At 39.1% G+C, this 25,054-nt stretch overlaps 1 protein-coding gene across 1 annotated transcript in view; it reads left to right on the top strand.

Annotated features, from left to right (window-relative positions):
• Positions 1-25,054, top strand: part of MET (MET proto-oncogene, receptor tyrosine kinase) — a 148,082-nt gene that overhangs the window by 55,615 nt on the left and 67,413 nt on the right. Inside the window, exon 3 of the mRNA XM_016201632.2 lies at positions 16,229-16,420. Within this exon, the coding sequence (XP_016057118.2) occupies positions 16,229-16,420 (192 nt within the window). The remainder of the gene's footprint in view (positions 1-16,228; positions 16,421-25,054) is intronic.

The following is a 25,054-nucleotide window of genomic DNA, read 5'->3' as shown; positions in this document are numbered from 1 at the left end:
TTGGAAATGATGCTAATAAGATGCAACCAGACCTTCCTGGCTCCATCCTCATCCTCGGCCAGTCTGCTTGTTTCCAGACTGCTGCTGGAGCAAGTACTCTTTTCCAGAAACAAACCAATTTGTGGAACTGCAGTCCTTAACATAATTTGAGGACACCCCAATGGTTTCACAGTAAAGTCCTTACTCTTCAGTGTGATATTCCAGGAGTTTCTCACCCTGGGCCTGGCTGCTCCCTGGTCCTCACACCCAGTGGTATGCTGGTCAGTGTTTAACTCAGGGGAAGAGGGAGCACAAGCCCCTGATTTGTAGTGTTTGCAAATTTCCATGGTAGAAATACCCCATCAAGCCAAATTCAAGATACCAAGGTAAAGTCACTGAATAAGAATTAGGAAGGAATGTTCCCGTTTCTATATCTGATAAACACCCTTCATTTCATTTAGTTCTTCATTTCATTTGCCTTCATTCCATTTAGTTCTTTTTCTGGAGAGTTCTCCTGTTCTTTTATTTGGGTCCTGTTTGTCTCCCCATTTTGGCTGTCTCTTTGTGTTTGTTCCTATGTATTAGATTTGCTATGACGCCAGTCTGCATGTTATGTAGTAGGTGTCCAATGGGACTCAGTGGTGTAGTCTCCTTGATCTCCTGAGCTGGGTGCTCTAGTAATGTCTTTTGTATTATGTGGACCCTTCTGTTATAATTGAGTCTTGATTGCTATTGGCCTCTTTTTGCATGGGATCTACCCTCAGGCTGCCTAACTTTGAGACTCAAACCCAACCACAGCATGTGAGCTCCTTTGCAGGTGCTGACCAAGAAAAAGGACATTAAAAATAAAAAGTGGAATTCACCTCAACACAGTTTAGTGCCTGCTGTGACCTCCCTTTGGACATGTGAAGTTTATTGGATCCTGTTCTGTTGTTGTCTAAGCTGGGCACTTGGTGTGTTGGTTCTGGGCCTCTTGGGAGGGACTCTGGTGCAGGTCAATGTCAGACACTATCTGTCCCTGACCCTTGGAAACCTATTTGAAGCTACAAACAATCCACAGTTTTTAGCTGCCTCTGCTGGGCTTGTTGTGCATGGGAAAGACCAAGCTGTGCTCCAAGACCGGCTTTTACCAGCACCATGCCTGGGGCAGGTCAGCAAAAATCCTGAGGCACCCTAGGATCCACCTCCACCTGCTTCTTCCTGCGACTGCCTGTTAGGCTCATTCACTGAAAGAGCCTCAGTGGAATCAGGAGGATGGGGCTAGTAGATCTCCTATGAGGGGGAGATGTAGTTCAGGCTTCAGGGATAGTGGTGGCTATTGTCCCTACTCCAGAGCCACAGGACTGAGTGTGACCTGGATTTTGCCATGAACCCTAGTTGCCATGTGGGTGGTGCCTCCAGAGCCAAGAGGTTGCCAGCTGGGAGGGTGATTCTGTAGGCTCTCCCATGAGGGGGAAACACCATTCAGGTTCATGAGAAAGTGAGGGGAATGGCCCTGCTCCAAAGTCAGTCACTGGTACCCTCTGAGTCTGCCCAGACTTCTACACCCAGCCTATGCAGCGACTCCTCAGCAGTGCTTAAACTGTGAAGGTGGGGCAAGAGGGATTCCCAGAGGGTGGAGTGATGGCTTTCCCCTAGGCTGATACCACTTGGAGGAGAGTGCTCCACCCAAGAAAGATGATTGTGGTATAAGAGAATGACTCAGTACAAGCACCCTGGCGGCTGTCCCCCCAGAGCCTCAAACCCCACTCTACTCAGGCAACTCTAGACCACCCTCCCTCACCTAGAGCCCAGGGTAAGTGGCTGCAAATGAAATTTTGTGCCTTGGCCCTTTTAAAGGGTGCCTGTATCTCTAGCGGATTCTGTCTCTCCATGGCAGACAGAAACCCCTCTGCTTTTCACAGCCAGATATCATGTGGGCACCTCTTCATAGCTCTGATGCTCTTGACTAGGGAGCCTGGCCTGAGGTTTAGGCCCCACACTTCTCAGGGGACCCCCCCCACCCCCCCGAAGCTGAGATATTTCTCCAGAACCTCAGCCTCTGGCCATGGGAGCAGAGCCAGCCCTTTTAGTGTCTTCACCTTTCTTACCAGTCTTGATGTAGCTTCTGTAAATCCTTGGTTATAAGACTCCTCTTCAGCTAGTCTTCACTTGGTTATTAAGGATGATTGTTCTTTAATTTAGTTGTAATTCTAACTTGGTCCAACTTCGCCAGCATCTTGAAAGTCCTGTTAGTGTATTCTTTATTTCTGACTGGTTCTTTTTTATGTTTTCTATCTCTGTTTTTACATTTCCGATCTCTTTGTTGAAGTTCTCACTTAAGTTTTTCTACTCTTCGAAATTTCTTGAGCACCCTTATAACCAGTGTTTTGAACTCTGCATCTGGTAGGTTGCTTGTCTCCATTTTGTTCCGTTCTTTTTCTGGAGTTTAGTTCTGTTTTTTTATTCGAGACATGTTTCATTGTTCTCCTCATTTTGGCAGCTTCCTTGTGTTTGTTTCTATGTATTAGGTAAAGCTGCTATGTCTCCCAGTGTTGGTAGGGTGGCCTTATTTAGTATGTGTCCTATAGGACCCAGTGCACAGACTCCCTGAGTCACCTGAGCTGAATGCTCCAGGTGCAGTCTCCTTCTATTGTAGCTGATCCTTGAATGCTGTTAGCACATCAATGGAGACATTTAACCCCAGGCTGATGGGCTTCAAGGACTGGCCAAGACAACCCTTGAGGATCTGCTGTGCAGGGGCCAACTCCACGGAGCAGAACTCACTTCCGTGGGGCTCAGGATGCACGAAGTCCACCCCTTGAGTGTGTCTTGAGGTGGTTGGATGGTGCTTCAGCGTGGCCTGAAACTGTCCACTGAGTGCACTGGCTCTGGGGCTTCCCGGGCAATGCAGGCCAAGGTCAGTCACCACCGGTGCCCTGCACAGGAACACCTGGCATGAGCTACAAAGTGGTCTGTTAATGGCAGCTGCTAGTGCTAGACTTGGATGTGCCCAGAAGAGGCCAAGCTGCAAATCAAGGCCAGCTGCCACTAGTGCTGAGCTAGGGGCCACTTAGCAACGGGTATAGGGCATGCCAAAGCCAGATGCTTGTTTGAGAGATTTTAGGAAAGTTGGCAGCATGAGCCAAGATAGGCCATTTGTATGGAAAAGTCACTGGAAAGGGCTTTGGGTGGGCCCAAAAGTTGGGTGGAATAGGTGGAATCTCAGGAAATCAGTAGTTAGCCATGTTAATGGAAACTCAGATATGGTATCTGTCGTGGAGGGTGCAGCCAAAGAAAAACGGCTTCTGCCAGCATTTTCATGTGGGAGAAAGCTGCCCCTCCAACCTTCAACCTGTTGCCAGACAATTCAGTTCCTCCCTGTATGTCCAAGGTGCCTTCTGAGCTGCTACCCCTGTGCTGGAGCTCAAAGCAAGTAAGTTTGAATAAGCCCCTGCATTGGTGCTTTAAGAGAAATGCCTGGGACTTCTGCAGTGCTCCTGTCTCACCCAGCCACAATTTCCTCTGGCTTTCACAGCCAGAAGTTATGGGGACTTCTCTTCCTGGCGCTGGAACCCTGGGCTGGGTGGGCGGGTATAGGGCTGAGACCCCTCACTCCTAAGGGGATCACAGTGGAGATATCCCTCCCGATTTTTAACTGCTACACATGGGTGTGTACTTCAGTAGTACCCTTTTATTATTTCTACCATTCTCTTACCACACTGTGGTAATATGTTCACAAGTTCCTTCATTATCACCCTGAAGATATGGACTATAGTTTTATCTCTATATTCCCAGTACCTAACACAATAGCTTCAATAACATACATGTTTATCAACTAAGTAATGAAGCCAGTGAGAAGGGTGGCCCACAGATTGAAGTTTTTGATAAACAGTTCTGGTCAGGAATAAGGGGAGAAGATGAGTCAAGTCTCACTGCCCAAAGGTAACATGGAAAATAGGGATAAGAGGTGATGACAGTGATGGCAGGCTAGAATACAATCCCAGGTTTAAACAGTATGTTGGGACACAGTTGAAGGACTCAGGTTTCATCCATCTTTCACCTCTCCTGGCCCTCTAGTAAGACATTCATCGGCCTGTTTCTATTGGGTGTGACACTGTTAAACACAAAAACAGACATGGCTCTTATCTCCTACAGAAAGAACTGCTCTGTGTTATTGGTTAGTGCATGGTAATTGGCGTCCTGTCTTCTGAGTATCTATTATACCCCTTTGAGTATGTACATTAAAATTTGTTTTCTGTTAACTAAATAGAGAAAATCAGAAAACCTCTCATATTAAGCATTAAAATTGACTTCACTTGGAACAGCATTCTTGATGAATCACTCTGTCACTCCTGGCTTTGATTGAAGTGCAAGATGAAGGCTGCAAACCAAAACCATGTGAACTTGGTCTGTTTTCAATCTGATTCACCTTAGGAAATGATGATAAAGAGGCAAAAGTTTTAACACTTAGATTTCCAAAGGCCCTGTCTTTGTAGTAGAATTCTGAATTTTTGAAATCTAAAGGATACCTGGAGAGGAAATATATGATATACGATATATTTCATTTACATATAAAATGCAGTTGTACACATGTGTGTATAAACCTATACACATATACACATGAAATATATTATTCTCCAAATATTTCTCTTTTCCCTTTTCAGTAATTCAACTTCTGTCAAGATCTGGCTCAACTTCGGCCTCTGCCATGATCCTTCTCCAGCTGTTGAAGCTCACACTGATCTTACCCTTTTTCTCATCTTACAGCATTTACTACCTGTACCAGTGTTTTCAGAACATATTTGTCAGCTGTGTTCTTTGTACTTTGCATTACTAATTACCTGTTTTGTGTGTCTGTCTCTTGTCTCCCTGTGTGCATGGTGCCATCAAGTGACACTGAGGGACCAGGCTGCACTATAGGTAGAAGCATTTGCTAGGATGGACAAACTGGCCTGTGTTTGTATGTCCAGCAAATTAAAAATTGTTTTTAAATTTTTAAAGGATTAGAAAATAACACAAAAATATATGTATATATGTATATACATTACAGAGACCCTGCAGTACTCAAAGCCTAACATTTGCTATCTAGATCTTTACAAAAGAAAGGTTCCAACCCCTGCTTTAGAGAATAATGAAAATCAATATTGGACAGATTACAGGTTCAACCTTACTAAGCTGTAAGTAATTCTATTAGGTATGAGTGTTTCCATTTTACAGATGAAGAACCCAAGGCTTGTTAATCTAAATAATTAGAATTTTGACTTTATAGGCATTAGGAGGAATCACTAGACCAACAACAATAACAGTAACTATTTAAGTAGCACAGAGACAGAGACTTAGGTCTTTTTGTTTGCTGCTGTAACCTTCCAACGCCCAGAACAATATCTGTCACGTGGTTTGGTTTTTATTAGTTTCTTCTGGATGCCATAATAAATTACCACAAACTCTGTGGCGTACAACTACAGAAATTTATTCTCACACAGTCTGGAGGCTAGAGTTTGAAATCAAGGTGGTAGCCAAGTTCATGTTCCCTTTGAAGGCTCTAGAGAAGAAGCCTGCCTTACTTCTTATAGTTCTGGTGCTCCCGGGTTTTCCTTAGGTTGCAGCAACATAACTCCTTTCTCTGTGTACACCTTCACTTGGCCATCTTCCCTGTGTGTGCCTATGCATCCTCACTTCTTGTAAAGACAACAGTTATTGAACTTAGGGCTCACACTAAGTCCAGAATGATTTTACCTCAAGATCCTTAATGAATTACATATCAAAGATCCTATTTCCAAATAAGATCATATTTTGAGGTTCCAAGGGAACATCAATTTTGGGGGAGAACACTATTTAACCTACTACAGGTCTCAATAAATTTTTCAGTTATAGTTTACATTCAATACTATTTTGTATTAGTTTCAGCTGTACTCAAATATTTTTAAATGACTGAATGAAGGAAGTGACCCTGTAATATATTGTTGGCACTGTATTCATTTCATTTTAACCTCAAAACAATTCTATTAGATAGGTATGTGTTTTTCCATTTTAAGTGTCTGTCCTCTAAGCTTGCACAGAGATAAGGGCAGGGCCACCCTGAGCCCATGTTCTTCTCCACTAGGCCAGGATAATTACCACCTGACTTGACTAAAAAGGTGTTTTGAAGCATTACCCTAAATATTTATAGAAGTGGAATTGAGAGAGGAGGATCTGGAATCAAGGAAGTCAGATTGTAGGAGGACAAGGATGAGATTTCTTTAATTCTATAAAAAATTTTAAGTCTTGATAGGTGGACATAACCAATAAAAGAAAAGGAGGTGCCAAAGATGGCCAAGATCTCACACTTAGCAAGAGGGTGGCTATTGATGCCATATAGAAATATAAAGCTAGAAGAGGGAGTCAATTTAGAAAGAAGAATGAAAATTTGAATGTCATCAATAGCATATTTAAATTTGGCCTGAAGGCATTTGCAGAGACAGGACTGGTCCTCAGAAGAGAGAACGCCTCAGCATGTGTAATGTTAGGTCATCACGGAGAGGCAGCATTTACCATCTCATGAGTCAGCAGTGTTGAGTCAGCAGCTGGCTGGCCAGATGCTCAGTTGTGCTACATTTATGGCCATCTGAGTATGAACACAGCCAGAAAGGATGACTTTTTTTCCTTCCTAGAGACTAATCAACCCTTCTTTTTTTTTTTTCTTTTTTTTTTAATATATCTTTATTGATTTCAGAGAGAAGAAGGGAGAGGGAGAGAGAGAGATAGAAACATCAGTGATGAGAGAGTCATTGATCAGCTGCAGCCCACAACTCGGGCATGTGCCCTGACCGGGAATCGAACCCTGATCGCCTGGATCCTAGGTTGACGCTTAACCACTGAGCCACGCCCAGCCGGGCAACCCTTCTTTAATTGTCCCCCAGCTTTGCTCCCCTGCTAGAACTGCAGTTGAGGTCTCAGGTTGTCATGAACCCCTATGGCTTGAAGCTGTGAGGTGGGCTTATGTCTGTCATCAAGGGGGGTTTGTGTCAGCAGAAGTATTGAGGAAGCATCTTTTAAACTGTGCACTGAGTACATCATCAGGCTGAGTCCTCTTCATAACACAAACAATGTAATCAGATTTTTAGGGTTTGACCACACCACCCTAAGAGCCTGGCCAAGAGTTCTGACTCTCCTGCATTTTACAAAGAATCAGGCTTCAGTGTTAACATCTTAGACATTTGAGTATAGACTGAGAGAAGTTTAAATACGTCTGAAAGAAACAACCTGATATTGAAGTTCAAAGCTCTATACTTCTACCTGTGGTCAATTCCAAGCCACCCCTTTCCCAGTCCCACTTAGTAAAGAGAAAAGAGCACATGAATGAAATTTAGGAAAATATGTTAAGTGGAATTCCTGAAATTAAAGCAGTTAAATTTTTAGCCAACTATAGAAAAGCCCTGGGCAAAGAGGGACTTTCTATTTTGAAATAGGTATCCCCCTGAGAACCGTTACTGCATGTTCATAGAATCTATACAAAGTATAATTATGAATAAAGTTTAGATTAAATTGCTTCTCTTAATTTAATCATGGGCAAGGAGGGAAGAGAGCTGATATGAGTGAACTAGCAAGATTTTACAAGACAGTACATTTCTTTAAAAATCTATCTGTAAGACTTATTTAAATCATCTGTAGATGTGCTAAATATGTCCTATAGATTAATTAAAAGAATCAATATTTTAAACATATCACATTCTTAATTATACTGAATTTAAATGTAATTGCATATTCACTGCATGTATCATAATGTTAATTAGGGGAAACATTTTGAATCAAATACACTGAGGTATATAGCACTTCGGTTTTCTTTTTAGAAAATAAAGGTATATGTCTGAGTCATGTAAAAAAATCTGGCAAGTACTTATAAAAGGTAAAGAAATACTAAAAGTATTATTTCAAAGCTGCTCAATTTTAAAGTAATTCCTATTATTTGGTCCTATAACAATATTTAGGCCTTGAGTTAAGGAAGCAATTTGTAGCAAGTTTTAAATTTTTTAAAAAGGGTGTTTAACCACTGGTTCTCAGACTTGACATCATATAATTATTTTAGAAGAGGATAAACCTTGAAAAATTAAATGCTTTCAACACTTCCTGTAGAATAGGAATATGTATCCGAATCTATGTTTTGGAGTAGCCCCTGGTGGTGAGAGGCAGTGGTTGTTTTTTTTGTGTGTTTTTTTGTTGTTGTTTTTTAAAATATATCTTTATTGATTTCAGAGAGAGGACAGGAGAGGGAGAGAGAGAGATAGAAACACCAATGATGAGAGAGTCATTGATTGAACCCGCAACCCGGGCATGTGCGCTGACCGGGAATCGAACCCTGATCGCCTGGATCCTAGGTCAACGCTCAACTGCTGAGCCACGCCCGGCCGGGTGGGGCAGTGGTTATTTGTTTACGGCATCCTGAACATCTGAGTGATCATTTGTCCTGATAGCAGGCTAATGGTAGTTTGGTGATTCCAAGCTCAAGGGAAGCTTTGGAAAACTGTCATAGTAGAACCAAAGAGAACTTTGAGATCAGCTCACTCACAAGGAGCTTGTATCTGGTACTGGGGTGAAGACCCTGGGGCCAGATGGCCTATTTACTCCCTGTCTGCAACTGCTGGTCATGTGACCACCCTGTGTTTCAGGTTTCTCCTACAATGATTATGGAAATTCAGCGAATTAATATTTGGAAAGTACTTAGAAGAGTGTCTGATATATTGTAAACACTATGAACATGTTTGTTAAATAATAAAATAAAACTCAGACCCAGAGAGATCAAGTAATTTGCCTGAGATCATGCAACTCATCAAATCCTAGCTGGGGTAAAACTAATCCTGTCCTGTAGATACGCTCATTCTTTTCTACCAGGCCCTTATATCAGCCATAGAGTGTAGGTTTGTCTTAGAAATACTGTAGGAGCCTATAACTAAGTAGCATGATAAGGAATTTATGATTTGAAATCAACAACTAGGATTTAATTTGTGATATCTACTGACAACTCCTTCTTTGTCGGTAGAAATACGATGATCATAACAAACCCAGCTCAGACTTCAGAGGATCAGATTAAATAATGTACTTTGAAAACCATAATCCACTATGCAGTTGTTATTTAGCATTACGGTAAACCCTCAGTTTTGCGGACCAGGTTTAACGGATTTTGGATTTAATGGACAAAATTTCCAGTCCATATGTCATATGTAAAAGTTAATACCCTATTAATTTTAAAATGCTTTTAACCAAGATTTGCTTATAATTAAATTAACAGGTTATTTTTTTATTATTAACTCATTTTTAACAAATATTAGCAACTAGGCCATATGTTGGAAAAAACACTGTAATAATTTTGCCAACATAAATAAATACTACATATCTACAAATATAGACTACATATTTAAATCCAAGAGCCACTGCTTGTAAACAGTGTTTGAGATTGATTAGTACTTTATCACACCCCACCATGCAGTAATTGGTTCTGTTGTCATGTGCACTAAACCGCACCACAGCCATGTGTATTTGTTTACTCAAGATGACTGGTGAATGCACTCATTCAGTATAAATTTAAAATTACTATAATACATATAGAAAACTTTCCTGTGAAATTAAACTTTTCATACATACTTAATTTTAATTACACAAACAAGTCTATGTAAGTTAAAACAGGTAAACTAACTAATGTGTCAGTTTTTTAACATTCATTCAGAAAACCGACTTTATTATATAAGGACTTTTGGTTTTAATGGACACCCCCTTGCCCGAATTAGTCTGTTTTATTGAGATTTTACTGTATTATTGTGAGCTCCTGTGAACTGAGATAAGCCAGGGATGCTGCAAACCTGCTTAGGATGTCAAGAAATTGGAGAGAGTTCTTAATAGGTACTCTCTACTTTCTCACTTTCCATTTGTTCATTGTTTTCTTTTAAATTTTATTTTTATTATAATATATTCATATATACAAAGGAATCATTACTATATATGTGTATGTGTGCTATGTGTGTATGAAAAATAAAACAAATACTGACTTCTCTGCCACTGGGCTTAAAAAAGAGACTATTACCAAGGACTTTGAAGACCCCTGTGTGTCCCACCCCAGTCATACCCCTCTCCCTCCCAGAAAAGTGGATAAACAGTTGTACATCTTTCCCTTGCCTTTAGTTGCACTATACATGTGTCTCTTCCTAAACAACATATTGTATTGGATGAAATTTTTTTTTTCTTCTTTCCCCCCTTGATTTATATCTCTCAGATATGATTATCTTCCTGTAGCTTTATACTATCCACTCATTCTGTCACTATATCGCCTCTCCGCCTATTAAAATACATTACTTTTGTTATTCAAAAGACCTTGTAAAGAGAACTTGGAAGATAGTAAACTTTAGGTTTACCTGAGCAAAGGGTTGGTGTCCATGACCTAGCAGGAGGTAGGACATCGGCTGTCAGAGTAAATGCAGGAATCCAAGAATGGGAAGGGTCTTGTATCCTCTGAGATTCATTTGGTCATCTGACCTTTCACCCTAATGGGGGAAAAAAACACTAAAAATGTAAATCAAGGCTAGTTTGGATGCCCTATTAAGGAGCTTAGACTTTTCCTGCAGGCCTTTGAAGAAGATAATGACAATGCATAACTGCTTCAAGACAGATGAGATAGGAGACCAGAAGGCCAGTGACAAAACACCTAGGGGTGCTGGTGTGACCTGCCAACAGAATTTAATGGGATTTCACAACTGGTTGAATGTGGGAAATGCTAGAGAAAGAGGAATTGGTGATGACTGAAATTTCAAAGTTACCTGGATGGAAACATAGAAATTAACCAAAATAAGAGAGGTAAATTTGAAAGCCAAGCTGACTAGAACAGCCCAAAATGCTAATGGTCACCTGTGCCATTATCCAGAAAGTAATGACTAATTCCAGCCTTTATCTGAGAAAAGGAATCAGAGGTGGGTGAATCTACATTTCCTACTTTCAAGAGTTTGTAGGTTTTTAACTACAAACAAAATGATAAACTTTTGTTCAATGATTCTAACTCTTTGACAGTTACAAATTCCCTGTCTTTTTGTTTCACATACATAAAATTAGGGGCTAAAGTGAGATGGTCCCTGAGTCCCTTTCCTTTTTTGTAATTATGCAGTTCTTAGAACTTTGCCCAGAATAGTACACAGTAGGAAAAGAAATTCATGAGCTTGAAAATCAGAGAGAACTAAATTCTAACGCCAATTCCAGTGTGAACTGGGCACTGTGGCCACACCCTTGGTTTTCCCTGAGTCTCCTCCTGAAAACTGAGTGTGGTAAAAGCTCACAGGGCTGCTGTGAGTCTGATTGTATGTGAAAATGCCCAATTCAGTGCCTGGCACAGTGTTGGTGCAGGAAAAAGATAGACTTCCTCCCTCCCTTCCTTCCTTCTTCCTCCCTTTGTTATTAATGGGAGAATGTTAGTCTGACTCCCCAACTGGTGCTGCATTGAAACCTTTTCTGTGAACTTTTCTGTGGTACCCAAAACAGCTGTTAAACAGAGAACTGTTTTCTACCAGTCTTTCTTAGTTTTAATCCCAAAGCTCAAGACCTCCTGGCTTTGAGGGGAGTATGAGTGGCAAGGAGACCTCTAGTAGCAGGTCTGTAGTTGCTTTTCCAGCTGGACCCAATCCAAATGCCACTCCAAATGCCACAGCTAAGAGCTAACTGTGTATAATGTGGTAAGAAGCCACCCCAGCTTCCCTGTACAAAGAAGCAACAAACACATCCACTCATTATCTTTAAGGGGCATAATGAATCAGACTGAGATTTAGTCATATTTGCACAGTGCTTTATCTTTGCAATGCTGAGAGCTGAAACCAAGGCTCTATAGTAGTTAAAGTTCTGTTCAAGTCTGGCCAGCATGGCTCAATGGTTGAGCATCAACCTATGATCCAGGAGATCTCAGTCCGATTCCCGGTCAGGGCACATGCAGGGGTTGTGGATTCGATCCCCAGCAGATGGTGTGCAAGAGGCAGCCAATCAATGACTCTCATCATTGATGTTTCTTTCTCTTTCTCTGCCTTTCCCTTCCTCTCTCTGAAATCAATAAAGACATATTTTTTTAAAAAAAGTTATATTCAAGCTCAAAGACATCGTGCAACTCTAAGCCAGTTCCTGCCACCCTGACCCCAGTCATTGAGTTTATCGGGATTCTCAGTTGGAAGAGTCAAGAAATAGTCTCCTCTCCTACAGTTAACCTTAGAATGTTACCTTTTCCTGGGAGCTAATACCCCTACCCCTCTCCTGCAGATCTCAGTTATGGAGAAAATGAAAATAAAAACGGTCAGGTTTTCCTGGCTTATGAATTTGAATGCCACCTGAACCTGACATGATGTTAGTTTTTCGGTTCCAAATTGCACAGTTTTTCAAAATCAAGGAGTTCTATAAACCCTATTCCAAAATTATGCAATGTTTCTATACTTAGGAATTTGTTTTGGGGGGAAATAGAGACCTAACTTAATCTTATCAGTCCTTGAGGAGGCACATTGAGAGACCTTACTACTTCCTGAAGGAGAAGCCTTGAAGTTGTACAATATAATTGTTACCTCAACTCTGATTCAGAGTTGTACATTTATGCCTTACACATGAGGAAGCAAGAGGCTAAAGTTCTGGTCATATTACTCTTCCTTCATTTAAAAAAGATTAGCAAGTTCCTGCAGGTTTACAGACACTCTGAGATCCAGCTCACGTCTGTCATCCTGCTCACCCTGTTCAGCAAGGCAGGCCACAAAGCAAGCTGGGGAGGCAGATGTGCTATATGTCTGGTTACTTAACAGATATATTAATTTTTCAACAAACTGTTATTAATACATAGTGTGTGCTGGGCACAAAACACAGTGGGAATAAAAGATGAATAATATAATTTCTGGCCTCTTGTTGATAGAAGGCTGCTACTAGTTTATAGTCAAAGACTCTACTCCATACACAGCGAACTGGTTTATATCCCAATGAATTCACCATAACTCTACCAGCACTGAACTTTGAGGCTTTAAAGTTTCCAGGTACAGAAAAAATATATAGGAAAAAGGTGTAAGATCAAGCAAGAGAAGTAACAAAATAACCACAGAAGCTGACCCTGAAGAAAACTCACCTCTATAATGGAATACTTGAAATGACCTTTAGTTTAAAACTTATATTTGCTCCTTTAAAGCAGTTTCCCTTAATTCTAGCTATCTCTGCAAAATGGATGATTGATCACTAATGGAAACTTAATTACCAATTAATTGGTTACTATTGAATTGCTGGTACATCTCAGTTGTCTGCTGCTCCTTAGAGTAATCTATAGTACTTTAGTGAAGAAAAGCTTCTAATTAAATAGTGAAATAGCATTCATTAATGTATCAAAATAAATGTCTAGAACTAAAACACTTCATTAGTTATGAGTCAGTAGGTTTAGCATCTCAGAGACTCTATGTTTGCTAATTTATCACCATTTAAGATGAAGACATAGTTGTTGCTTATATAAAACAGCATTGTAGGTGATTTTTAAACAGTAAAGTCAGGATGTAAGAATTCCATATTCCATGTGACAAGTTAAGGAGTAAGGTTATTTTATATAAAAACAACTAAATTTTTTTATTTCAATTTGTTCTTAAACACTAAGTTGGTTTGAAATATACTATGACAATTTTCTGATTATTATAAATATAACAGGATAATAATAGAATTTTCCAGGATTTGTAACTATATTCAAAGATGTGTAAGAATGAATTTTTTTTCTCTTTTTCTTCCAAGTTAACCTTCATTTTTCTTAATACAGCCTCTTGCTCCCTGTTATCTGTCCCAGATTTACCAATTCAAAATTATCTTGTCAGGATAGTTAGGAGTCAGACACTCTATTTGTCCCTTATAAACTCTTAACTGCCTTTTTTTCCTAAAAAATAAATAGCTTTAATAATATTGGTTCATAGCTCCATACTCATTCCCCATCTACCCATAAATGACTCAGTTACTTGTTCACTCAATTAATATTTACTAAAGATTTACTATGTGTAATAGTTCATCTACTATAAGCAATTATAATGGTAAACAAACAGGGTCTGTGATCCCAGAGAGCCACCTAGAGAAGTCTCACATCAATCATATAACCAAAATAGAAGAATTTGACTTATATTGGGGTCAGGGAAGGCCTCCTGAGTAAATGATGACAAGCTGAGATCTGAAGGAGGCATAGCAGTTAACAAAGTGAATAGAGATGGAAGGAGCACTTTTGGCAGAGGGAACAGCATGTGCAAAGACCCTGTAATAGGAGGACACATAGCATATTTGGAAAACTGAAAGGCCAGCTCACTGGAGCAGAGAGAGCAAAGGATAGCACGTTGTAGGGTAAATCTGGAGAAGTTGAGTAGGATTCAGATGATGCAGGGCCCAAAAGTTCATGTTAAAAACTTTGTCCTTTATCTTAAGAGGAATGGGGAGACATATTAAGTGTTTTAAACAGAGTTATATGATAAGACTTATGTTTTAAGAAGAAAATCTGGCTACAGTGTAGAGACTGGATCTGGAAAGAGATTGGATAAGGCTGGGTCTTGCGGGTCTGGTTAGGAAGCCATTGCAGTAGTCTAGGAAAGTGAAGGAGGGATGGCTTGGATGAAGGTGGTTGTGGTGGAGATAGAGAAAACTGGACGGATCCAGGAGATATTTAGAAAGTGCAGATGATGGGAATTGGTAATGAACTGTATATGGGGAAGAATTGGGAATGACACTTAGGTTCCTGACTTGTGTACCTGGAGGAATGGTGGAGCCATTCACTGGGGTGCATTGCATCATAAGATTAAGCATGGGAAAAATTGTGTTTTCTATACTAGCCATGTTTAGCTTACGTCTTTGAGATATCTGAGTGCAGATTTCAGTCTGTGTGATATATGCACAGTCAGCTCAAAGTAGAGGGGTAACCTGGAGGTACACAGGTATCAACTAAATAGTAATATCACAGGAGAGGCTGAGACTGCCTGGGGGAAAGTATGAAAAGTGAGTGGAGAAGCAGCCCTAGGATGGAGCCTTGAGAAACCCTAACATTGATAGCCAGGCATGGACCCTGCAAAGGAGGCATAAATATTGCAGCCTGAAAAGTAGGAGGAAAACTGAGAGAGTGAAATGTTAAAGAGAAGGGAGCTTATTTGTCCTATATTACTGAACAATATTTTTTTAAATCCTCCATTTGAGGTTTAAGCTAAAGGATAAATACCTGATTGAGTGGTAATTGCCTTTTAGTAAGCTGGTTACTGAGGCATTTGATGTACAACATTTACATTTTTTGAGCCTTTCACCGTAATGATGACAAATATGTAAGTGGTGTTTTCTGCATGCTAGGTTCTACTGAAAGAGATTTTTACAAACTAGCTTATTTAATCTTTACAACAGTTCTCTAACGTTGGCACATTTCTATAATTCTCTCAATTTTACAGTTTTGGGGAACTGAAACAGATAACATGAATTTCAGAATCAGAGATTATAGGGACTACATAAAGTAAGTAAGCATTAAGGACCAGGTTTGATGCAGGCACTTGGGTCTGGTTCTATGCTGTGCTGCTTCCCCATGAATTATCTTTCAACCACCACTTTGCGCCACCTTGCTGCACACAGATGCACAAAGACACCCATTTTAAAATACAATGTCCAGCTCTGGCCTGATGGTTCAGTTGGTTAGGGCATCATCCTGTACACCAAAAAGGCTGCAGGTTCAATTCCTGTTCTGTACAGGAGGCCACCAATCAATGTTTCTCACATAAAAGTCTCTCTCCCTTCTTTTCTCTTTCCCTCCCTCCCACCTTTCCCTACCCCTGTCTTTCTCTTTCTAAAATCAGTAAACATATCCTCGGGTAAGAATTAAAAGAAAAAAATTAATTAAATTCAATATAATGTCTAAGTATGACTAACATTTATTACTATTTCAGTTGAAATCATCTCATTGGAATTGCCTGCTAGAAGCATTACCTTTATGTCAAGGACTGAGCCATTTACAGTTTTATTTTTCTTTAAATACACCAGCCAAGTTTCATCTTTATGCACATACTGAACCATGGTACAAACTATGATAGTAAAGTTTGCCCCCAGGTCAGAGTCTATACATATACCATAGCACCTCACCATACTGGAGCCGTTCAGGTAACTAGAAGTATCTCTGCCTGTTCTGGGCCTATTTGCACAGTTCTCTTTGCCATTACCCTCCAAGCTCTGAAATGATACACTAAAAAGTTTCTTAACAGCTTACTTGCATCTGGACCCACATTAATTCTATCACCATATTTTATTCCAGACACTTCTGAGAAATTCACCAGGCTGTAAAGGGCACAGTGATGAATATCGAACGGAGTTTACCACAGCTTTACAACGCATTGACTTATTCATGGGCCAATTCAACCAAGTCCTCTTAACATCTATATCCACCTTCATTAAAGGAGACCTCACCATTGCTAATCTGGGGACCTCAGAGGGTCGCTTTATGCAGGTAAATGCTTTCTGAGAGTAACTGTGTCTGTTTTATCTGGTATTAGGCAATTAATTTGTTTTTGTTTTTGAAGTAAGATAGTTGCAAATATTGTTAAATGAATATCATAATGGAAACTAGAGACACAGACTGACAACAAAACAATAAAGGCTAGTCCACTTTTTATGAAGTGTATGGCCTATTTTTGTTAAATTGTTGACGCTTCCGGTTTAAATGTGGTTGCTTTGAATTTCTTTGCCCAGAATGGTTTGGATATTTTTTTATTTTCCATTCATGATTTCTGTCACATGATTGGAAAATAAAATGAAACAATTAAAGTACTTCCAGGCTATGTTTTCCTCTTTCAAAGGAAGCTACAGATCAAAGAAGAGCTATTATGTGTACCCTGCGTCTCCATGAGAAGAAACATTCACATCATTGAGAAATATTGGCAGCAGTTAGGAAGGGATGTTATCATCAAAATCCCATTGTAACTTTGACTCTCCTAATTTCTGAAAAATGATGGGGTCAAACACAAAGAAGTTTAAATACTGGGGGGAAAACCTGGGTTTTTTTAAGAAATACTTTTAATGGATAGCAACAGTATTTCCATACAATAAAAGTACACATTTCAGAAGTTGTGTTTCCTAGATACAAGAATCATAGTGCTTTGCAGAAATTAAAATGCTCTTGTGTGTGCTGTTTTACTGCTTTAATAGTTTTTGCATAGTGCTTTCAATATGAGTTCTTTATTAGATTCTTAATGAATGCATCTATGGCATCTATGGCAATGCTGAATTTCTGTTTCTCTTAAAGAGAGATGCTTATTTCATAATCATCTGATATAATTAAGATCCTACTCAGATAATGATGTATAGTAAACCAATTGAGTTTCCTATGACTTGCCCATCTGTACATCCTCTATCCTGTATTCTTTTACAAAACATATTTTTAGAAATTACCACTGTCTTTATAACAGTCTGGATATTGGTCATTGCCATATCTTAAATCATGTTTTTCTTGTACTAGTGGGCACAATTGAATTTTTAAAAGTCGTAAAATATGTAAATAAACCCTTCCTAGCTCAAAGCGAATCATATAGATCCTGTTATCTAAATATTCCCACACTTAGTCTCCCCTCCTCCCATTGCTTCATAATTAACTACACTGTTCCTTCCCTCTTCCCTCTCTCCCTGCCTAGTGTTTTTATTTACCCACCTCAAACCGTTTAATTCTGTCCTCAATTCCTCAAAATCTGAAGGAGGAATGCCCAGTCCTATCCCACACAGATAAGCACCCTAAGGTACTTGAAATATGGCCGTATCGATTATCCTTGTAAAATGTGTGGTATTATGTTGTTTGTTTGTCTGTTTTTAGTTTACATTGATGTTATTCTATAGAATTCCAAGAAATTTGGAAGAGGATGAAAGAAGCTAACATTTACTGAACTCCTAATGTGTTCACTATGTTCATTTGCTTCCCTTTTTATTTTTCCTTTCTGTTTTTCTAAATTGTCTATTTCCTCACCAATCCAGTTTCATATTAACAAGCTTTCCACAGACACTTTAGATCTGACACATTTTTACCTCAAAAGGTTCCTGGACTACTTCCAGATTCTAAAGATCTAATAAAATCCCATTTTTAGATAGGTTGCTTTAATAACTGAGTAAATTCTGCTGTGTGACAGATTTCACCACCCAAGTGATATGTCATGCATCATCAGGATCATTATAACAGAAATGCTGTGGCAAATGTTTTATTCTTATCTCCCAGCATTTTCACAAAAGAAGCTATATTATGCCCATTACCTATGCATACCAAAACACATTGAAGATAAAAATAAGCAAACAAGTAAAAACTTATTTATGAAAAGTACTGATATCACTGATTTAAAAAACACACAGATGGCTCTTAATACATAAATATGTATCGGGAACTTACTAATTTTGCTTTACTAGCCAAATAAGCAAAGCAAAGAAAGCAGTGGCACTGAACCCTAGCTAAAATTTTGATAGGGGAGTTAAAAACATGTACCTGATACCAAGACTACAGACAAAGCCGTAAGACAAAGAACTATTGACACCCACAGAGGATCTATTTCTCTAACATTCGCCTAAGAGGATTTCATTTCATTAAATTTTATGTAAATAAACCTAAAACATTAGAAGGATCAATCAGTACCACTGAAATCCAGTTTGTTTACAGAAAATAAACAAAATGTTAGGATAGGAGTCAGTACTGCAACAAAGACAAGAGAACACTCTAACTTAATCTAGCTGAACAGTAACTATCTACCAAGTTCTGTAAATGTTTTGACTGCACTAATATACTAACTGTGGCCAGGCCTAAGTTTCTATAGCTTGTGTTTTAATAATCTATGGAGTCTCTGTTAAAAAACAGAATGGACATACTTTTTTTCCAAAAGCAGCTGCCATGCATAAAAAGGAACAGAAAAATGATTTTACTTCCTTCCTACCCTAAAGCTTAACGGCAAACTTGCTTTACAAATGTTTTCTTCCAAGAGTTTGCAGCTGTTTCTGCCTTTCCTATTGTGCTTATGTTCAGCCCTGGCTGGGAATACAAGCTACAGCCCCAGCTGTTGAGTGCAAAGTGAATCAGGTATTTCACAGTGGTTATTTAATTAGAATTATACTGTTTGGCTAACAATATTATATGTCTGGCATATAATATTGAGAAGACATTTTTGACATGTTTCTAACATTTAAACATGTAATTTATTTCATACAGGTGCAACTAAGTCTAAATATACTGATGTGTACATATATTTGAGTCTATCTACATGTCAGTATAGATATAGATTTCAAAAACAGTTTTTATTTGTGTAATTACCCTCTTGGGATGCTATGAAGTAAAATAATATAAGCAATATTCAAGATAGTATAAAATAAACAATGAGTACATGCCTTCCTACAAAATTTGGAGGAGGAAGAGATTTAGAAAAGAACAAGACTCAGGAACATTAGCACAGTGTGCACTACTTTGTGGGAGAGGAAAGAGGGATACTCATGAAAATCACAGGACTAATCACAGGGATTGCTCACGTCTCCCTTCTGAGCTCCTCATCTAATCCACATCCCAAAACAATGCTTGCTTTTTTTTTTTTTTTTTACAGCACTTGTATAAGGCCTTTAATCTCTAGATGCAAGGCATTGCTATTAAAATATTTGTGCATGACTTTCAGGCCAGGGAGAGTAAGTGGCTCAGGAATGGGTTGTGGGTAGGGATTCACTTTCAAGACTTGGTTCAAGTTCAACTCCACCAACAATCACAGGGCAGCTACCTTTTCTCCACACAGTTGCCACTGCCTGAGCACTATCACAGCTGTCAAGAGGCCCTTTGGCTTTCTTCTTGCTCATCTCCAATCCCCTTTTTTCCTCTCCCCAATTCTTTAATGCTCTTAGCACACATCACCCCTTTTCTCTTATGCTTCTTAACTGGACTAGTTGGATCTTAAGCAGGAAGCTTGGAGGTAGGGATCACCTAAAAAGACATGCTTAGTGATTTTCAAAATTGGAGGCAAATTGAGTGGAAGCTGCACTGACACTCTCCCAGGACCAAACTGGAATCACAACTAAAATATAGAAAAAACCATCCTGAATAATTAACTCCAGCTGAAGACTAGCTGGAGAGCACCCACATAACCAAGGACTAAAAGCAGAGACAGCATAGAGACTGCAGCTTTTGCCTGGGAAGGTAGCCATTGCCCCACCCATTGGAAAACCTCTTACCCCACCCTATGGAGTTTCTGCACCATGAGGCTCTGTAAGAGACTGAATAACAGCCTCTGGGTACTTTGAGTCTTTGCCTGTTTGGCTTCAGGACCCAGGCCTTGGAAAAGCAAACCATGGTACACATCTTGGTCCTGTTCCAAACACACCCAGCCCCAACAGAGGGAACCACAAGCCATGGAGTGTGGAAAACTTCAAACAGGGTACTCAAGGCCAGTCACAAGCAGTGTCTGACATTGTCCTGCACCAGAGACCATACAAAAGACTGGGAGTCCTACCAAATCTACCTGATACACGGAAACAAATCCAAGCAGGCAACCAAAATGGGGAGACAAAAAAAAAACATTTTTTTGATGAAAGAACAAAAGAGTTCTCCAGAAGAAGAGCTAAACGAAATGGAGATGAGCAATCTATCAGATATAGAGTTCAGAATACTGATCATAAGGATGCTCAACAGCATTAGAAAAGAAATGGAAACTATGAGGGAAATTAAGAATGACATAGTAGAAATTAAAAACACACACACATTGGAAACAATAAACAGCAGATTAGAAGAAGCTGAGGATCAGATTAGTGAATTAGAAGATGGTAGAAAAAATAACTCAGGGAACCAAAAAGAAAAAGATAATTAAAAAACAGGAGGACAGTTTAAGGGAGCTGTGGGACAATATGAAATGTAACAATATTTACATCATAGGAGTGCCAGAAGAGGTCAAATTAAGCAAGGATTAGAGAATCTGTTTGAAGAAATAATGGCAGAAAACTTCCCTGACCTGGTCAAGGAAAAAGTCACACAAGTTCAGGAGGCACAGAGAGTCCCAAGCAAGGAGAACCCAAAGAGGCCCACTACCAGACACATCATAATTAAAATGCCATAAACTGAAGACAAAGGGAGAACCTTAAAGGCAGCAAAAGAAAAACAATCTGTTACCTACAAAGAAGCTCCCATAAGGCTGACAGCTGATTTCTCATCAGAAACTCTATAGTCCAGAAGGGAATGGCAAAAAGTATTCAAGGTAATGCAAAACAAGGATCTGAAACCAGCACTACTCTATCCAACAAAGCTATCATTCAAAATAGATAGTGCTAAAGGAATTTATCACCACCAAAGCAGCATTGCAAGAAATGTTAAAGAGACTGCTGTAATAAGAAGTTGAAATAGAGAGAATGAGAAACATAGACATAAAGAAATAAAATGGCAATAGATAAGTACCTATCAATAATAACCTTAAATATAAATGGATTAAATGTTCCAATCAAAAGACACAGGGTAGCTGAATGGATAAGAAAACAAGACCCAAATATATGCTGTCTACAAAAGACCCACCTCCAAACAAAATACTCACACAGGCTGGAAAAAATACAAAAACAAAAATTTCTGGAAGACTCTAAAGGAGAGATCAACAGCGATTCAGTCATAGTAGGGAACTTTAACACCCCACTGACTTTGCAGGATAGATCTTCCAGACAGAAATTCAACAAGGAAACAGTGACTCTAAATGACACACTAGATCAGATGGATTTAATGGACATTTATGGAACATTCCACTCCAAACCTGCAGAATATGCATTCTCCTCAAATGCACATAGGACATTCTCAAAAATAGATCACATGTTAGGACACAAAACAAATCTCTGCAAGTTCAAGTAGACTGAAATCATATCAAGCATCTTCTCGGACATTTACACCATGGAATACTACATAACTGTAAAAAAGAAGGATCCCTTACCCTATGAGACAGCATGGTGGGACCTGGAGAGTATTATGCTAAGCAATATAAGCCACTCAAAGAAAGACAAGTGTCTTACTCATATGTGGAATCTAATGAACAAAATAAACCGATGAGCAAAATAGATCCAGAGACATAGAAGCATGGAACAGACCGATGAATTTCAGAGGGAAGGTGGGAGTGGGGGACTGGGCGGGTGGGCAGAGATTAACCTAAGAACTTTTATGTGTGTATGCATAACTCATGGACACAGACAGTAGTGTGCTGAAGGCCTGGGGGGTGGGGTACAGAGTAAAGGGGATCAGTGGGGGGAAAAGGGGACATTTGTAATACTTAGAACAATAAGGATAAATTTAAGGAGAAAAGAGACACCCTTAGCTTGTGATCATTACATATGACCATTACTTAGATGATTATGTTAGTAATCAGTGAACTTGAGAATAAATACTCATTTCCAATAAGAAGAATCAATTCAGCTATTGACCTCCTGTCTTCAAATTCCTTCATTTCCTGTGCCACCGTCATGGTATGTCAATGTTTTGTGTTGGAAGCCTGTGGCATATTTTATGTTTGGTATTACTGCTATTTTAGAGTATATAGACACAGGTCATCAACTCGTCAGCACTGTAAGCATCTGACAAGAGACACAGCCAAATAAAGCCTGAAGTTAAATAACATTTCTCTAGGGATTGCTGACTTTTGCATTTCCTTTATAAAATGTTCAGATAAAAATATCTTTTTTCATGTGTACATTATTGATTTTGTTATATATCTAAAGACTAGTAGTTTTTATGTATTTCTGTAGAAGAAAATATACTTATGAGTTCTAAAATTTCTTTTGTGAAAAAAGAACCTATTATAAATAATAATTTCAGAATTATGTCCATATCTAAAAATTAAGTACAATTCATCTATAGTCTCCTAAAATGAATACATACTCTTAAAGTACATACATCTTTTTAAAACATCATAAATATTTGAAACCATGGGAAAATGCCAGAGTTTGTTTTGGGTAGCATTGAATAACTTGGATTTCTTGTTTGGATGCTTTTTAGAGGAGTAGAGAGATATTTTAAGACATGAAATATATATATAAGTAAGGTTTTGAACTTTTTATCACTTCTAAAATTCAGAAACAAATATACTCTGCATAGACTGGATAATTCCACAATCATCATGTTTTCCAAATATTGATTTGAAAGTACTTTAAAATTGTTACAAATTTACTGGCTTATTTGGTTTTTAGATGTTTGTGTTTTTTTACTAAGGGCTTAGTCTGGTTTTGACTCATTTCAATTCACTTTGAAATGCACACACATCAGTATTTTAATATTACGGAAAATTGTTTTGCTTTTTGTATATACCTTTCCTTTGTAGTATCAACTTGGTATGGGAATACTTGAGCCCATGTTCCAAAAAGAGTGAAGGAAAGATCAGAATAAAGAAGCTTCACTTCATTCAACTTTTGCCACTTGGTACTTTGTCTTATGCTTTTAATTTGGAGCTATCAGTACCAATCAGCAATTTCTACTTTTTCTCGTTTCATTTTTTGTATTGAAACAAATCTGTTCTTCATAAGTAATTTTTTTCTAAATACCAATTTCTCTCACATACTGAAGAAAATAGTAAACCTAAAGCAGGCATCTTGATCAATTCAGGCCGCAATAACAAGCAACGATAGACTGGATGGCTTTAACAGGAAACATTTTTCTAGTTCTAGAGCCTGGAAAGCACAAGATCAAAGTACCAGTAGATCTGGTATCTGGTGAAGACCTATTTCCTGGTCCATAGATAGCCACCTTCTTGCTGAGGGCAGAGAACTCTCTCAGGTCCCTTTATAAGGTCCCTAATCATATTCATGCCCTAATCTTATTCACCTCCCAAAGGCCTCACCTCCAAAAAGCATCATATTGGGGTTAGGATTTCAACATACAAATTTTGGAGGGACACAAACATTTAGTCCATTGCAGCAGGCCAGAAGCAAAAGGCATCACAATCCATGCCTTGAAAATCCAGATTAATCTCATGAAGACTATTTCAATATCAGAAGTATTTTAAAACCCCATCCCTTCATCAAAATTTAAATGAAAAAAGACTCATCAGTCCAGGAAGCACAGAGTCCCAAACAAGGTGAACCCAAAGAGGCCCACACCAAGACATATCATAATTAAAATGGTAAAGGTTAAAGACAAACACAGAATCTTAAAAGCAGCAAGAGAAAGGAAACATTTTTCTAGTTCTAGAGTCTGGAAAGCACAAGATCAAAGTACCAGTAGATCTGGTATCTGGTGAAGACCTATTTCCTGGTCCATAGATAGCCATCTTCTTGCTGAGGGCAGAGAACTCTCTCAGGTCCCTTTATAAGGTCCCTAATCATATTCATGCCCTAATCTTATTCACCTCCCAAAGACCTCACCTCCTTGCAGTTACCTACAAGGAAGCTCTCATAAGACAGTGAGCTGATTTCTCAACAGAAACATTTCAGGTCAGAAGAGATTGGCATGAAATATTCAAAGTGATGAAAAGCAAGAACCTACAACCAAGACTACTTTACGCAGCAAGGGTGTCATTTAAAATTGAAGGAGAAATAAAGAGCTTTCCAGAGAAGAAAAAGCTAAAGGAGTTTGTTACCACCAAACCAGTATTACAAGAAATGTCACAACACTGTCTTGGAGGATGAGGAGGAGGAGAAGGAAGAGGAACATAGTTAAAGAATAAAATGGCAATAAATACATACCTATCAGTAATCACTTTAAAAGTAAATGGGTTTAATAGGGTAGATGAATGGATAGAAAAACAAGACCCAAGGGGAGAAGAAGATGGTGGCATAGGTAAACGTGGTACTTGCTGCCTCCCACAACCACATCAAAATTACAACTAAAATACAGAACAACCATCATTCAGAACCACCTGAACTCTAGCTGAATGGATGTCCTACAACTAGGGAATTAGAGAAGAAGCACATTGAGACCAGTAGGAGGAGCAGAGAAGCAGGCAGAATCATGGAGACGCCAGGCAGAATTGTGGAACCAGCTGGTCCCACACTCGTATGTTGTAGTTTAAAATTGGGAGGGATGCCCGGCTGGATGTGGCTCAGGGGTTGAGTGTTGACCTAGGATCCAGGCAGTCGGGGTTCGATTCCCGGTCAGGGCACATGCCCGGGTTGCGGGCTCGAT

The sequence above is a fragment of the Miniopterus natalensis genome, chromosome 10 (assembly GCF_054644295.1).
Source record: "Miniopterus natalensis isolate mMinNat1 chromosome 10, mMinNat1.hap1, whole genome shotgun sequence".
Lineage (NCBI taxonomy): Eukaryota > Metazoa > Chordata > Mammalia > Chiroptera > Miniopteridae > Miniopterus > Miniopterus natalensis.
The sequence above is the reverse complement of the archived record's forward strand: the minus strand, read 5'-3'. Positions and strand labels throughout refer to the sequence as shown.